The sequence below is a fragment of the Notechis scutatus genome, chromosome 2 (assembly GCF_049901735.1).
Source record: "Notechis scutatus isolate UNSWTSFEM ecotype Mainland chromosome 2, rNotScu1.2, whole genome shotgun sequence".
In the NCBI taxonomy this organism is placed as follows: domain Eukaryota; kingdom Metazoa; phylum Chordata; class Lepidosauria; order Squamata; family Elapidae; genus Notechis; species Notechis scutatus.
The window spans coordinates 168,172,985-168,190,438 of NC_142010.1; the positions used below are offsets into that span (position 1 = coordinate 168,172,985).

Here is a 17,454-nt window from a genome sequence, read left to right on the forward strand (position 1 = left end):
AAGAAAAAAAGAGCAACGTCCTTAACACTAGTAGGAATGAATTGAGAACTGCATACATTCTATAGTCAACCCAAGAAAAAGAACATTATTAAATATATTGAATTGAAATTATTCTCACATGATTCCCAAATCTTTGGATGGTTGCTTTTGTTCCATGGGCTGTCCTCTAATGAACCTTTTATACAAACATATGCTTATTTTTTTAAAGAAAAAAACATTATTTTAAATTTACTGAGGGGTACTTGGTGGTCTCTGAGAGTAATGTAACCCCTCATTTCAGCCCTGAGTTATAAATATTCTCCTTTATTTTAGATTTACTGAAATTATCAGTAAAATAAATTCTGGAATGCTAACTCATAAATGCACATAATATATATCTTCAGGTATATATCTGTTAGAGAAAGAAGGGAAGTGACATTTGAACAGTGAAACAATAGAAGTCTAAGTGAAGGAGTTTTGGGTTCTCCAATTTTGGAGAAAGGAAATCTGGGGCAAAAAATTACTGGCCTAATGAGGCCCTTTTGTGACAAATATAGGCTGAATCAAATTGTAGTCTCACTCTTAGTAGATTCTAGATAAAGAAAAGTCTTGGAAGTAATGAAAGTAATGCTAAATTTAAGCCCAAATTCTCTTGAGAGAGAATAAAAGAATTTTGGCCAGGAGATGCTATGTGTTTTTCTGCCAGAGATCTAACACTAGTCAACTGTTGATCTGTTTATGAATCCAACTTGCTTGGGCCTAGCACATTTTTGATATCCAGCCAAGAAACCACATTTCCTTTAAGCTAACTAATGTATAAATTACCAGCCACAGCTAGATCTGTAATTGAAAGGATCTAATCAAATATCTTTTTAATAAATTGGTCTAAAGGTTGCTTGAGACCATCATCTTCTTGGTTAACGTGAGAAAATTAAGCTGTTAAAGAAAGCCATTCTTCATTATTTGACATCTGATGAGTCTGCACTGTAATACTATAACTAACGCTTGATGGCATTTGGCAGCTGATGAATCAATATTTGCAGAATATTCTTTGGAGTTATAGAGGAGGAGTAAGAAGGAAGGACGGAAGGAAGGGAAAGGAAAGGAAAGAGCGTTGATACTTTTCTTGCTGTTGTTTCATTTCATTTTTGGAGGTTTCTTCCCATTGTTCCAGTGAACAAGGGGCCAGGGCTAGTTCTATTCCAAGGAACAAAGAAAATGAAGTTTGGATCATGGAGGTCCCTCTCTTCCCTTCCCCTTCTTAGCTTCTTCTTTGTCACTTGGTTAAAATTCAAAACAAAAATAACAACCATGAATCTTAGATAGCTCATCTTCCCTTGCTTGCAGGGAACTATTTCCTTGGGGCTATTACCAGTTGATTTATTAGATTTCATAATCTAACATCTTTCAAAATCAAGGCAGTTCCAGGGATTCATGCATCATAAATCTTAGTAATTTTTAAAAAAATCAACAACCGAACATTTAGTTTCTGCATTTAAAAATGAACTCTCTGTTGCTACTATTTCGTTTTAAGCTAGCAAAAGCATGAAAAGGGACAAGAGGAAATAATTCAATTAATTAGGACCAATTCAGGGATCTACACTAATAGTAGACTTGATCGGCTAGCAGGCTGTAAGGAAAAAAAAGCCTCTATAAGTCAAATAAAATGTGTCCAGTCATAGACAATTTTGTCTTAAGTCCAGACAACAAATAACTGAATTGTTTGTTCTGCTACATGGGTAAAAAGACTGAGTGTGAATGAAACTTAAATCCAAGAAGCTTCCTGGTGTTTAAGAGAGTTTTTAGGGGTTAGAACATAGCCCCTGCTTTCGTTCTGTTCCCTTTTGACCTGTAGGGATGGAATTCTCATGTTCAGTTTTGGGACTCTGCATGCTCAGTGTACCCAAAAGCAAACCAATCCATCTATAAACAGCAGTGAGTTTGCAAACTTGAATTTGGGAGGCATATAAAACATATTTTAAACATTGTAATAGGAACCACCCTTCTACAGCCTTCTATACCCTTCTATTCCATGGAATAGCTGTGTCTAAAAATCATGCAAATAGCTCTTTGCAAATTTAGTTGACTTTTCTCAGGGCTCATCTTTATATTCCATGCTGTATTGGCCATGAAGAAAGACAAACCCATACTGTTGGCTTACTTCTTAGTTCTTACTCCATCTTCTCTTTTCCCCTTTAAGTCAACTCTGCTCTAGATTCTTTCTTCTACACCCAGCACTCTCCTCTCCTCTCCTCTCCCTGGCACCAAAAAGGGGTAGGAGAAACATCTCACCTCCCCTTTGCTCCACAAAAACAATATCACCTTTGAGCTGCTGACACAGTCCAAGCATTAAGGAAATTAAGGAAGGAATGGGACAGATCAGGAGTTGGAATGAGAACATGGCAAGGTGGAAAGACTCAATGGTTCATGGTGAGTTTCAATTAACTTTTAAAATTATTTATTTACTGTATGTATACTGTATGTATTTGAACCCCAAATTTTCTAGCTTTTTTTTGCAACTCTACCAAGAATGATGAAATGACCCATTACTGTTTTCCATAGTTCCAACATAAATTTAGAGTATCTTTATACATTCTAGAAAACCTTAAAATCAGTTTCATATTAAGCATTAGAACTGTGTAGTGCTTGCACCTTATTTTTAAAAAGTGCTTTAGAGTGCATGAGGTTACATATGTAGCAACTTTTAAAGCAACTGCAACTTTTCCTGGGATTGTGAGGCACCAGGGAATTCTTTAAGGCAGTTGTATCCATGCACCATCCCAGAAAAAAAATGCAGCTGCTTTAATGGTGCTACCTTTGTACCCTTCTGTGGCCTGAAACATTTTAAAAACAGCTTCAAAAATTAATATTAACAGGATAAAGTCATCATTATATTATTTGCACATGCTCTCATTTTTGCTACAACTTTCCGGCTTCATCATTTCTCTCTAAGATCCACTTTTCCATCAGGAATTTCAGTCATGAAATATTTCTACAAGGGAGTGAAGACTTTAAAGTGACAAAATGCTGTGAAGGCATGACAGAAGTATTAATTCCCTCCAGTCTCTCAGCTGCTGTCATGGTCTCTGTGAAGACTATCTTGTCTTCCTATTGTGAAAACCAAAGGTAATCATAATTTTTTTAAAAGGTTGGAATATCTATACATCAATGACATGTCATAGATAATAAAGAGGCATCCTAAGACTAACCTATAATCTCACCAAGGATCTCTGATGGATCTCTCAGTGTTACACTTCCATGGCTCCTTCTTTGCAGCTATAGTCTGCCCTAGGTTTGATTGTTAAGATGACAATATAGATCATGGGTGTCAAACTTGATCGCGTCACGTGACATATTGTGACGGTTTTTGTCTTTGTGGAGCTGGGATGGGCGTGAAACTGCGCATGATCCATCCGGCCCACAGGCCACCAGTCTGACACCCCTGATATAGATCATTCTAGTTAAAGATATATTAGAAAAACTTAATTATCTTAGGAAACTTTATTTTCCTAAGTAGTTCAGACACCATCAGCAGAGGAATATGAAAAGTTAATATTTTCATTGCATGTGACTTCTTCATATGTTAGGTGGCACACAAATTTAATAAAAAATATACACAGGGAGTCACTGTAGTAAAATAATGCTAACATTTTTGAACAACATTTCTAAAGACTAAAATGCTAGTTATAAACTCCAAATCTGGGGGGGATCTTAAATTCAGCCTCTTAACTATAACAATTCATGTGGATACAAGTTTGGATCACAGCCCTACTATAAGAATTCTTGTAACTGGATATGAGTGCTAGGAATGAAACTAAAACTTAAATTATGCAATTCATATGCTAAGAATGTGAAAGAATTCATCCTGGATTCCCTCCAAGAGAAACAATGCATTCTGTGAAATGAAGCACATTTCATGGCACAAGTAGGCACATAATTCAGAGTTTGCTAATACCTGTATTTCTTGGCTTATAGATAAAAATGTCTATCTTACAGAAAGCTACATTCAAAAATGCTTATAATTGTGATCTATGGGGGAAAGTTAGATACAAGAACATTTTTTGAGAACTTTTTCCTAATTGTACAATGAGTAAAACTTTGGCAAGAAGAGATGAATGACACACTGATTGGATAAAGACTGCTCTGGACAGATGGAGGTGCGGGAAGAGGACGGTAGCAAATCTGCTTTGAAATGATGAATAGATGCAAGTTATTTTCTTAAAAGAAGAATATCTAGTTCCTTTCTATTTTTGTGCTATGAAATTTAAAACCAAAGAATGGGTACTGGAGAGAGAGAAGCATGCAAGTTGACAGAAAGAATTTCGGGGGTCTGGCCCTATGGTACCTTTACTCACATGGTACCTTTTAGGTGTGAGCAAGGGAATTCAATTTCTTAAATTCCTGAGCAGGTAACACCCTTGCCAAAGTGGCTACAGGTAGGTTGGTATGCAGGTGCCAAGAGAAAACATCACCTCAAATTATATCATTTTCTTAATTATGGCCAGATGAAGAGTTTCAGGACAATTGCCCTCAAATGTGGGAGAAATAAAAGGTCATATTGTAAACTGATGATTTGTCAGTGTCGTCATTGTGGCTATCGTAGGTTCTGTAAGGAGAAAATGTCATCTAATCAGAAACAGAGGCTGCACAGAAAGGCGTTATAGTGGAAAAAGTTATCCTGGAATATGAGACATGATTGAAAGCACCAGAACTGTAAACTCTGTTTTATTTTTTAAATGTAACTTATCAACCTTGAATCTAATGGTGGCATATTTTCATTCATTCATATCAGACATTCATAACTGGCTGCTATATTTAAACCTAGGATTCCAATCCTGGTCATTGTCAGTCTTTCAATAATTGGAGGTTAAAGGCCATTCCTGTCCATTCTGCTGGTTACCTAAAGCTACAGTGTCAAGTTCAACCAATCACATAAACTAGGTAAGCTAAAATATTCTAAGTAAAAATATTCTAATCAGCCATGGTGATTCGTGGAATTGGTTATTATTAAGATGTTGCAGTTTCCTTTCCTAGTTATTATATGCGAAATCACTGAACCAATACAATATTTAACTTCATTACAATAGGTCCTGCAATAGGTCTGAGTTGGTTTATGCTAAGGGAATCAAGGAACAAAACAAATAGGACTCAAATTTTTCAGCATGTAAAGTTATCTGTGTCCTATCATTACACAAATGCAGAAAGCATCACAATTCATTTGTAGACCATTTTCAAGACATGCACATTTTCCATCCCGGTTTAGAGCCATTAGCTCTGTTCTTATTACAGAAAACAAATTACAGATGCTCACAAGTAAGGGTAAGAAGCCAGGCAGAAAGGAACTTTGCAGGGACACTGCAATAATTTAGGGAATTCTGGGGAGTTGAAAGCCACATGTCTTAAAGTTACCAAAGTTGGACAACTCTGAGGCTGAAGCACCCTCAGCCATTAAATAACACTAATTGAGGTTTGAGTTTGGCAACCAGAAATGTTTAAAGTTTGTGTATTGGAGTGTATATTCATTGCAAAGAAGGAACTGTTCAATTTACTAATGTTCTACAACATGGGTGTGGAACTTGATTGCGTCACGGGTTGGATGATCGTGACATATCGCGACTTTGTGCGACATATTTTTTTGCCTTTGTGGAACTGGGGTGATGTGGCCTGCATAGGATGTATCAGGCCCGTGGGCTACCAGTTTGCCTATAACAACAAAGATATTTTTAAGTTCTGCTAACAGAATGTATTAGTAATTTTTTTCACAAGAGCTAATTCAGAGAAGCCAAATTTTACTTCCTTAATTATAAACAATGTGTCCAATGAGTCTTACAGATATCATTAAAAAAATATATATGCATATTGTACTGTATCAGGAGGGGGAGGGGAAGTGTATAATTGGGAACCAACCCCAACACAGAAATTACGAGTTACAACCCAACCCTGCCTGCTACGCCAAGCGGAAGATGCCCGATTCCTGTTTCCATTAGGACTGTAATGTGATGAACTTATAAAGTTCATTTGACTCATAACATTATTGCTTGCTTACCAAGAGATTTCAGTTACCCAATAATCTCATTAAAAAAAAAATCCTTTGAAAAAGAACCCTAAAATCCAGAAGCCAACCAAAGCTTCCCTGAAATCTAGAGTTCCAGGGCTACCATGTGTCATCTGCAAAGATTTCCAGGCTATTGGAAGTACCAGGGTCCACTTCATGCTGCTTTTCAGCAGGGTAGTTAACCTCACAATGGGCAAAAATGGAGCATGACTAATTCAACTTTCTTGTCAGGTTCCTCATTGTCTTCCAAAGCCAGGGCTGTTTCATACATTGAGACAGCAGCAAATCCAGGCTGATCACTGGATGCGGCAATTGATTCCAACCTGCTGACAAGTAAACTTTAAGTAAGTACAGTTGGGCAGATTCAGGCTTTGTCTTTGTGGGAAAATATATGAGGACCACATTTTCAAATGCCCCACTTCTCCTTCCCAAACTTCAGCACTCGTGCATAATGCAACTTTGTGTGGTTTTTCAAGGTAACATGTCCTTGTGGAGTATGCTCTCCTTTTGTTTGGCATTTTCAGTTTCCCTCTTGCGACATTCCAAGAAGTTGTGCAGCTCCCTCAAATTTTGAACCCTGGGTATACCTTTCCCTTCTCCCCAACTGCCCTTACCTTCTTTAGCAGGTATCTCTTGCAGAAAGGAAACAGAGAACAGAAACAGTAGCTCCAAAGCTAGAGAGGCTTTTCTGCCAAGGAATCTCAGCTCCATTGCCCGTGGAGGCGATCCTGCTCCCAGACCCGGCTGGCTCTGAGGCTCCGTTTCGTCACTCGGCAAGTCTCTCAGCTTGGTTGCTACAGGCCTGAGACATTGAGGTGCTCGCCTGGTGCCCTTGATAAAGAGACTTTCACCAGAGCCAAAGGACTGACGGAGGTTCCTGCATTGCAAAAGCTACCTACCTGGCCCTGACTTATGATGAAAGAGTACGGCAGAGAAGTGGTGAAACCAGTTCTCTCCCAATCAACTGCTTGCTACTAGCTTGAAAGGGGTTGGGCCAGCTACAAGCAGATAGGCTCACCTTAAAGGTAGTTGCCACTTTTCCTGGGAACTTCCCCCTGCTCTGTCAGGCTCCGTGGATGGCTCCACAGGGCCACCTGGTGGGCTCATGGTGACATTTTTCAGACCTAGGCCCAGTGGGCTTTCCTTCTCACAAGGGGGGGTGGGTGGAGTGCGAAACATAGCAAGGTAGACGACTGTGAGATTCTCAATCATCCAGGTCATGGTTGTCCCAAGGGTTCTTTTCAAAAGCCAACTGGACTTTCTTGGCTTTTTCCTTGAAAACATTTCACTTCTCATCCAAGAAATTTCTTTTATTCATTCAGTTCAGGAGCTTCTTGGATGAGAAGTGAAATGTTTTCAAGGAAAAAAACAACAAGAAAAGCCAACTGGCTTTTGAAAAGCACCCTTGGCACCTAGCAGGATAGAATACACGAAATCTTGACCTTCGGGCATGGAAACATGCTTACCTGAATTCAAATGTATAGGTAAATTATTCAAAAGACCTGCTCATTTTTTAAGAAATTCAAATATTCCAAACAGTGTAATAAAGAAGGATGTTTTGGAGTAGTAGTTAAGCATCAGGCCAAAAGACACCGTGTTCTAGTCCTGCCTTATGCACAAAGGCAGCTGGATGACTTTGGGCCAATCATTTTCTCTCAGCCCCAGGAAGGAGAAAGTAGAAATCCACTTCTGAAAAAGTTGCCAAGAAAACTGGAGGGATTAGTCCAGGAAGTCACCAGGAGTCAAGTCTGAAATCTGGATTGATTTATCATGCCAGATTTTTTAGCAACAATCTCCAAGAAGTTTGCCTTTGTCTTCTTGTGGTGTTTTGGGGTTTCTTAGTGCAGCCTACAATCCTTGGATTTCCTGGCACACACCCATTCAAACAATAAGCTAGCTTGATCCTGCTTAACATTTTTTGAAAAAGAATAGTCAAAGTTAGTTAGGGGTTGATACCTGCTAACTTCCCTAACAGAAACAACGATATTAAATAAAGCTGGGACAATATTTAATCTGTTCCTCAAATTCTTCGGTCTCTTTGGAAGGATGACATGGATAGAAGACAGGGATGTTCATGGAGGGATTGGAGAAGTCAAGTTAGTGAGCACAACCAATTGATAGAAGTCCTTTTTAAACATGCATCATGTGTATATTAAAGGTGTGGGGCGGACCTTCAATTGCATGGTTATACCCACCATCTTCCCTGATTTTGATCCTCCCTTTGGGTGCCCCATATGAGCTTCTGCAATTTGTCAAAAACAAGAGATATCTGCCTCCAACAAAAGTACCAAACTTCATCAGAAAAGCTAACCCACCCAAGTGAGGACATTCTCACAGTAACCTAAAATAGGTTAGGAGCAGAAGTGGTATTCAGCAGGTTCTGACCAGTTCTGGAGAACCAATAGTGGAAATTTTGAGTAGTTAGGAAAACCGGCCAATCCCACCTCTGACTGGAGATTTTACAGTATCCTTCTCCTGCCATGCCCACCAAGCCTTGTCCACAGAACCGGTAGTAAAAAAAAAAAATGAATCCCACCACTGGTTAGGAGCTCTTGAAAAGTTACACAAAACTTTTGATGAAGTCTGTAGTATATTCCTTAGGCACTGGAAAAATACTAGTTAATCAAGCCTTTTTGCCTCTCTTACCTTTTAGTGTACTCTTACCATCTGCGTCTATTCTTTCTCACGGATTTTCGCTTTTGAAATTCTGAATACTAACTTTTGGTTAATACTATAATGTTATAATAACATTATAAAACCTTTGAAGTAAAAATAAAATATGGGTTGTAGAGTAAAATATAACACAGATTATAAATGATGGAGGAGGAAGAGAAGGAGGAAAGTCTTTTCTGGATTGTATGTTCCTTTTATAAACATTGTTCCCCAAAACCATATGTTTTGAAAACTTCTTATTGCACAAAAAAGCATAGGCCAATTCTTGGTAGGTTTGATCCTTTCTAAAAGTGGAGGACCTGAAGATTTTTGCATTTCAGTCAAGTCTTCAAGTTTCCAGCAAGTGCAGCATCAGCGACCTTGGTTTGTGTCAAATGAGTTAAACAAGATATAAGATCATCAGAGGCTGAGCTTAGACTTTGCTTTTTATTGATTTTCATTAGACATCCTTTATTACTTTTATTATGGCTAAAAGAGTCCATATATGAAAACCATCTGGGACTCTTCTGGATCATCCTCTAAACAATGAGCTACTGACTCTTATTGGGTGCCTTGTGGGTGAACTGATTCATTTCCAAATCTGATGCTCATTCAACTTGATTCTGAGAACTTTCCAAGCAGTTCTGTAATGTTTTATCATTCCCATTTCCTTGCTAGAGTTTCAAGTATAGATCGAAGCAATGGATGGAAACTAATCAAGGAGAGGAACAACCTAGAACTAAGGAGAAATTTCCTGACAGTGAAAACAATCAACCAATGGAACAGCTTGCCTTCGGAAGTTGTGTGTGCTTCATCATTGGAGGCCTTTAAGAAGAAACTGGACAGCCACTTGTCTGAAATGGTATGTGGTCTCCTGCTTGAGTTGGGGGTTGGACTAGAAGACCCTCAAGGTCCTTCCCAATTCTGTTATTATATTATATTGGAGATGAGGAATTGTTGAAGAATTGTTTTGTGTTCTGCATCCCCTCTTTGGCCTTATGAAAGAGGTTGCATGATGAAAAGAGATTAAAGCAAAAGGTGAATGGAATTATAGTCAGAGATTAGTAGCAATACCCAATTTTTGACAACTGCATTTTTTTCTTTTGACATGCTGTTTGACTGATATTTTCCACAGCCAAGTAGCTTATTTGAATTCTTTTTAACTTTGATTTAAACTTTGATTTAATTCCTGAAGTCTTTACATTTTGTAGGTGTGGGAAATATAGTAATATCTCTGAAAGAGTACTGCCTGAATGATAGGATTGTCCCCAATGTTTCTAGCTTTCCTATGTTCATAGCCAAACAATGGCGGGAACCACTTACAGACCCTCTCTTTTAGGATGGTAATAGGATTCACAGTCATGGTTTTACCCATGTTGTCAGGCCAGATTCAGGCATATGGACAGGCTAGAAACCAGAAGACTGTGAGTTCTAGTCCTGCCTTCGACAATGAAAACCAGCTGGATGACTTTTTTCTCTCAGCCCAATCCACCTCACAGGGTTGGGTGGGGGGGGGGAGGAAGAAGAAGTGTTAGATATGTTTGCTGCCTTGAGTTGTTTATAAAAATAATAATAAAGGTGGGATATTAAACAAACAAATTAAATTAGTTGACATGTCTTCATTCTAAATTAATTTGTATGGCAAGATCCTTGAGACCCCAGAGAGAGCAAACATGAATATGCAGAAGCAAGAATAAAATCATCTCTTGAAATGCTGGTGGAAAAATGGCCGAAGAGATAATTCAAGATATAATTAATGCTTATTGGTTCTTGATTATCAATGGTTTGGGCATGGGGAGTGCACTTCCACACATCAGTTGTTTCATAAATTTGTTTTATTGGTTTTTTGATAGAATACATATTTTTATTTACAGTTAATGCTCATATACTTATTAACGGTACATTAGAGCTGTTTAAGGGGTTAAAGAGAATTACAGTATATCTTGCATATCAACAATGCTATTTCCCCCATTAGATCCAGTTTTCCTAAACTAATGCCCTCAGAGGCTGGGCTAGGTCTCCCTTCAAGACTAACCAAAGGACATATTAACTAGGGATAATGAAGTTCTTGTTCCAATGTATCTAGAAAGCACCAGATTGGGGCAGGGAATCTTACAGTCTATCCTAGAACTCTCTGAAACCCATAAAGGTAACAAGTTTGTTTTTTTCGTTTTTAAAGAAAGCTCATAGCTTAAGGCAGTTATTTGGAAGTCATCCCCTTTGGAGCTTAGAAAGGTAATGTTCTATATTCCACATGTATTTCTGCTTCATTTCATAAAAATGTTACGTCTTGTACACCACCAAGTTGCTGAAAAAGATCGGCAAAAAAAATGAAGGATGATCTTCATAAATATAAACATTTCTTGTAATACATTCTGGCACTAAGTGATCAGGGCACTAAATTAGAAACAAGGAGACTGTGATTTCTACAGGTGAAACTCGAAAAATTAGAATATTGTGCAAAAGTTCATTTATTTCAGTAATGCAACTTAAAAGGTGAACCTAATCTATGAGATAGACTCATTACATGGAAAGCAAGATAGTTCAAGCCGTGATGTGTCATAATTGAGATGATTATGGCTTACAGCTCATGAAAACCCAAATCCACAATGTCAGAAAATTAGAATATTGTGAAAAGGTTCAATATTCTAGGCTCAAAGCGTCCCACTCTAATCAGCTAATTAAGCCATAACACCTGCAAAGGGTTCCTGAGCCTTTAAATGGTCTCTCAGTCTGGTTCAGTAGGAATCACAATCACGGGAAAGACTGCTGACCTGACAGTTGTGCAGAAAACCATTATTGACACCCTCCATAAGGAGGGAAAGCCGCTAAAGATAATTGCAAAAGAAGTTGGATGTTCCCAAACAGCTGTATCAAAGCACATTAATAGAAAGTTATGTGGAAGGGAAGAGTGTGGAAGAAAAAGGTGCCCAAGCAGCAGGGATGACTGCAGCCTGGAGAGGATTGTCAGGAAAAGGCCATTCCAAAAGTGTTGGGGACTTTCACAAGGAGTGGCTGGAGTCAGTGCATCAAGAGCCACCACGCACAGACAGATCCTGGACATGGGCTTCAAATGTTGTATTCCTCTTGTCAAGCCTCTCCTGAACAACAAATAACGTCAGAAGCGTCTTACCTGGGCTAAAGAAAAACAGAACTGGTCTATTGCTCAGTGGTCCAAAGTCTTCTTTTCTGATGAGAGCAACTTTTGCATCTCATTTGGAAACCAAGAACCCAGAGTCTGGAGGAAGAATGGAGAGGCACACACTGCAAGATGCTTGAAGTCCACTGTGAAGTTTCCATAATCTGTGTTGATTTGGGGAGCCATGTCATCTGCTGGTATTGGATGACCATGTCATCCACTGTGCTTCATTAAGTCCAGGGTCAATGTGGCCGTCTGCCAAGAGATTTTGGAGCACTTCATGCTTCCTTCCACAGATGAGCTTTGTGGGGAAGCTGACTTCATTTTCCAGCAGGAAAATGCTGCCAAAAGCACTAAAACCTGGTTCAATGACCGTGCGATTACTGTGCTTGATTGGCCAGCAAACTCACCTGACCTGAACCCCATAGAGAATCTATGGAGCATTGCCAAGAGAAAGATGAGAGACATGAGACTGAACAATGCAGAAGAGCTGAAGGTTGCTATTGAAGCATCCTGGTCTTCCATAACACCTCAGCAGTGCCATAGGCTGATAGCTTCCATGCCACGCTGCATTGAGGCAGTAATTGCTGCAAAAGGGGCCCAAACCAAGTCCTGAGTACATATGCATGCTTATACTTTTCAGAGGTCCAATATTGTTCTATGTACAATCCTTGTTTTATTGATTACATGTAATATTCTAATTTTCTGAGATTGTGGATTTGGGGTTTTCATGAGCTGTAAGCCATAATCATCTCAATTATGACACATCACGGCTTGAACTATCTTGCTTTGCACGTAATAAGTCTATCTCATAGATTAGTTTCACCTTTTAAGTTGCATTACTGAAATAAATGAACTTTTGCATCGCCATGGGTTGTGGTATTTGCAGTATGCTGACGATATCCAAGTCTGTATTTTCATCTCTGGTGATCCAAGCAGTGCTGTTTCTTCTCTCCCACGGTGTCTGGAGGCTGTGGGGGCCTGGATGGGGGATAACAGGCTTTGACAACCCTGGCAAGACCAAATGGCTTTGGATGCACAGGCGTCCAAGATCTGGGACTTTGATATTTTTAGTTTTGAATGAGGTGGCACTACCTCAGATGGATCAGATCCGCAACTTGAGGTTTCTCCTGGACAGTTGCAACTAGGAGAGTCTTTGCACAACTTCAGGTTGTGCACCAATTATGGCATCTCCTGGACAGTGGCGGGATTCAAATTTTTTTACTACCGGTTCTGTGGGCGTGGCTTGGTGGGTGTGGCAGAGAAGGATAATGTAAAATCTCCAGTCAGAGGTGGTATTTGCCGGTTCTCCGAACTAGTCAAAATTTCTGCTACCGGTTCTCCAGAACTAGTCAGAACCTGCTGAATACCACCTCTGGCCCTGGATCAGGAGTCCCTGTGCTCAGTCATGCAAGCCCTAGTCATCTCTCAGTTGGACTATTACAACGTGCTCTATATGGGGCTATCCTTGAGGAGCATTGGAAGCTATAGCTAAGTGCAGAGTGCAATGGTGCAGGTAGTTTTGGGGGCCCCAAGGGTGGCCCAGGTAACATCACTGCTCTGCAAGCTGCACTGGCTGAGTTTGTTTCCGGGTGCAATTCAAGGTGATGGTAATTACCTTTAAAGGCCTTCAGGCTACTTGAAGGACCATCGGGATTGCACCATGCTGGCAGAGGAGGCATGCTGGGGGTTGCATTGGCCAGGATATTCTGATTGGTGCGGTCCAGGATAAAGCTTTCTCTGCCGTTCGTCTGCCCTTTGAAACCCCCTGGAGTGAGGTCAGCTCTAACCCTCCCGACCTTCTGTAAGAGCCTAAAGACCTTGGCTTGGGGCTCCAACAGAGGGGTTTCCAACTGGGTGTGGTTGATAGGTCAATAATAGATTCCATCTCCCCCCCCATCCTACACTCTCCCCCCCCTCTTTTTAGCTAGGTTGATTTTTTATAGTACAATATTTATTTCATTAGGTTTTGGTCAGTTTTATTTTTTAATATTGTAAGTTGTGTGATAAGATGGGTGGCTAATAAATTTTAAAATAAATAAACAAAACAATTTTATTTATCAATCTCATTTGAATCTTCCTTGTAGGACACAAGACTTAATGAACCTGAAGGAAATTGAAAAATGTACAGGGTAAGGCAGCAGAACCCTGTGTTTTTTAGAGAGGAAATAAAACAGAGACTTCATTGGACAAGCAGCTTCATCTCAATGGGAAAGTATTTGTAAATATGAAACTCTTTTGAAAGTTGAAAAATGACACTATTTAAAAAAATGGTGAAGAACACATCAGTCTCCCGAACACCAGGCACTGAGCTTGAAATAGCTATTCCTGAACAAAGTTATTCCAAAGAGAAGATAAAGAGCTTTTAACACTACACATATTAATCGAATCAACTGTGGAAAAATATGCTTGCTACTCCAACACTGTTTTATTGATGAAAACTAATAGTCATGAAATTATCACTGTCCACAACCATGGTTCAATGACTGGTTGCATCATGGTTTAGTATTATGCCAGGATAATAGTCCTTGAATTTGATGAATAGACTATAGAGTGAAACAGTGAACGTCCTGATATATTTTTTTACTCCTTAAAGGATTGCAAATTCTCTGTTGCTTTTGCCACAAAAGATTAACATGGCCATCCTTTCTAGTACATGAAACCATATAAAATGTTTACATTGAATTAAAATTATAATTAAAATTATATCACAAATACTGCAGACTGAAGCCTCAGTCCAAAGATTCTTATGATAAGCATCTACCTACAAAAATCTGATACTATACATTGACAACAGGAAAGCCCTCTGTGAAGCAAAATGACTCCAGGAATCTCCCTTGTGCCCATCTGCTGAATTTTTCTCTCCTCTTCCTAGTGGCCTCTTGTGTAAATTAGTGGCAGAAAGTTTTAGCTATGTGTGTGTTCTGTCTCACCTTTCTTCTTTCTCAAAAGATGAAAGAGTACAAACTCACACAAACACAGGCAGGCAGGCTGGCTCGGACTTCACAGAGTTAATTCTTTGGAACTGATAACGTCCTTGGCATTCCAACACGCTCTGCCTGCCAAGTCCGAACTGATAACAAGTAAAAAGCTACTTACAGAAAATTACAAGGCAGACCACAAAACTCATTCACAAAGAAAACCTGAAGTAAGATCAAACTTTGTCCCGTACAAAGTTCCAGCCGACAACACACCCACTTTTATCCCCTGTGGGGTGTGGCTCAATGACTCAGCTCACTCTCTGACCCTCCCACGCCTCCTACGTTGCTGCTCACATTTCTCCCTACGACACTGCCTAGGATCAAGCCAACATTCTTCCTCTTGACTCCCTGTCAGGGGCTGCTCCGATATGCCTTCCTCCCGATTAATCTCAGGCTGTTCCTCTCGGTTGTCTGATGAAACCTGAGGCATTATCAGGGAGGAAGGCATTGCCAGAGAGGAAGGTCCTGGGGAGGAAGGCATTCCCAGTTCCTCCTCCTCATCTTCCAAGTCCTCTTCCTCTAACAGCACAGGCTCGGGAATCGGAGCCACAACATGTGTGCATGAGCGTGGATTACAGTATGAAAGCCTTCCCATCTCAATATGTTGCATTATAACTTCCATAACACCCAGTAAGCATCACTTGCCTTCATAAGAACCCAGGCTTCCTGAGTAGAAAAGTATGGATGTTATTAATGAAATGAACTAGCAGTTCTAGGGTGGTTATTTAAAAGCTGTGCTTTGATGCACAAAGCTGGACAACAGTTATCTTCTCATGTCTTGTGTGTGAGGGAAGTCCACATACTGACAGCAAGGTAAAGCCACTATTACGACCGATGCCATCTTCTGTGTCATTTTACTTCCCTAATGAATTCTTCTAGCTTTTATGGAAACTCTTTCAGAATATGGGCTGTCTGCAATGGCTTTTCTTAATGGCTGTTTCCCCTCCTTTGAAGGATGATTGAAGGATACAGAGATTTCTCTAAATTCTCCACAGATCATTTTCTGTATTGGTGCCTGGACTGCAAAACTGAAATAAAGTTGTTAAGTCTTCATATAGCAGAGGTCCTCACCTCACAGTTGTAACACTAAGTGAAGTCTTAGACTTAGTCCAGCCTGAATTTGCCCTGAGAAGTTCTTTACCAGCACTCAAGTTTAAAGCAGGCAAGGGTCAAAGCCTTGTCAGATCCAGGCCAGGTCCCAAAGTTCCCAGGAAGGTGAATACAAGTTAGAACAAAGCATGAAAACATGTCAGATTGGGCTGCCATTGATGTTGCTTCCAATGAGTCTCACATGAAGCTTTCTGTGCTATCACTTGAGTACAACTAGTGCTGTAACTCAGCCCTGATATTAGCAGCTGGTCCATTCAGGAGCAAGACTTTACTACCTGTATTGAGATCCTGCCAAGATACTCTTCTATGCAACCTCCCACTTCCTCACTCTCTGCTCTCTGATTTTTGAAGTGATACAATGGTTTTCTCTCAACTTGGCCAGCCATGACTCCAGATCAGAGCCTTCAGGGGCAGAGATGAGAGCAATGGGGCATGCTTTTGCCCCATTTTTCTGTTTATAGGCCAAGTCCTCAGTTGCAAGTCTGCCTGGTGCCTCAGCCCTCAGCCCTTTTCCCTCTGTCCTCTCAGTGATTATTCATAAGCAAGGGACGTAGCAAGTACACACTACCATATTCTTCCTACTCAGCTAGAGACCAGTCAGGAAGCACAACTAGATAAGCTAATTCTATTTTATTGTAAAACTACATTAACAGAATTTTACAAGTCTGAAATTTCCTAGGTTGCATCTCTTTGCTTCGTCCCCCAAGGTCATTACCACATACCATTACATACCATCACATTACAATCCTCTGGTATACCATCAGGATTTGGGTCACCACTATTTCAGGGAGTAGCTCATTTAGGAGGGGAGGCAGAGTGACAAGACATGTTTTCAGGGTCCCTATAAATGGCATTGTAACCCTGTCAGATCAAACCAGATAGGCAGATACCACAGTAAATAGGCATCTCCTCAAGTTAACAGGGTCTCTACCATATAGGGCTTTATGGGTAGAAGCCAGTCTTATGAATTACACCTAGAATCAAACTGCAACATTTTGTATATAATTATGTGTGTGTGTGTGTGTGTGTGTAGGTAAAATAGAATGGAATGGAATGGAATGGAATAGAATAGAATGGAATAGAATAGAATAGAATAGAATAGAATAGAATAGAATAGAATAGAATAGAATAGAATAGAATAGAATAGAATTCTTTTCTGGCCAAGTGTCATTGGACATACAGGGAATTTGTCTTGGTGCATATGCTCTCAGTGTACATAAAAGATAAGGAATACACACACACACACACACACACACACACACACACACACACACACATATATATATATATATATATATATATATATATATATATATATATATATTATATAAAATACTTATTTATATATATATTTATTATACTTACTAAGCTTTCATCAGCCTCTGCTGACATCGTCAGATTATTAAACGACCATTACAGAGATCTATGCCTTTATATATCATTAATCAATTTAGCCCTTGCATGCGTAATAGGCCCTTCCAACTGCCTCCCACCTGTAATTAACTCTGTTGTTTTTGCTTCATCTCTAAGAAGTGATG

General features: G+C 39.6%; 1 protein-coding gene across 2 annotated transcripts in view; it reads right to left on the reverse strand.

The window, feature by feature from the left end:
• Window positions 1–6,967, reverse strand: part of EPHA1 (EPH receptor A1) — an 80,006-nt gene extending 73,039 nt beyond the window's left edge. The window contains exon 1 of one of the 2 annotated variants that reach the window (XM_026686173.2): window positions 6,649–6,967. In XM_026686173.2, coding sequence (XP_026541958.2) covers window positions 6,649–6,745 — 97 coding nt within the window. In that variant the 5' untranslated portion in view covers window positions 6,746–6,967. The remainder of the gene's footprint in view (window positions 1–6,648) is intronic. The other variant, XM_026686172.2, reaches the window with a different exon arrangement.
• Window positions 6,968–17,454: the final 10,487 nt, after the last annotated feature.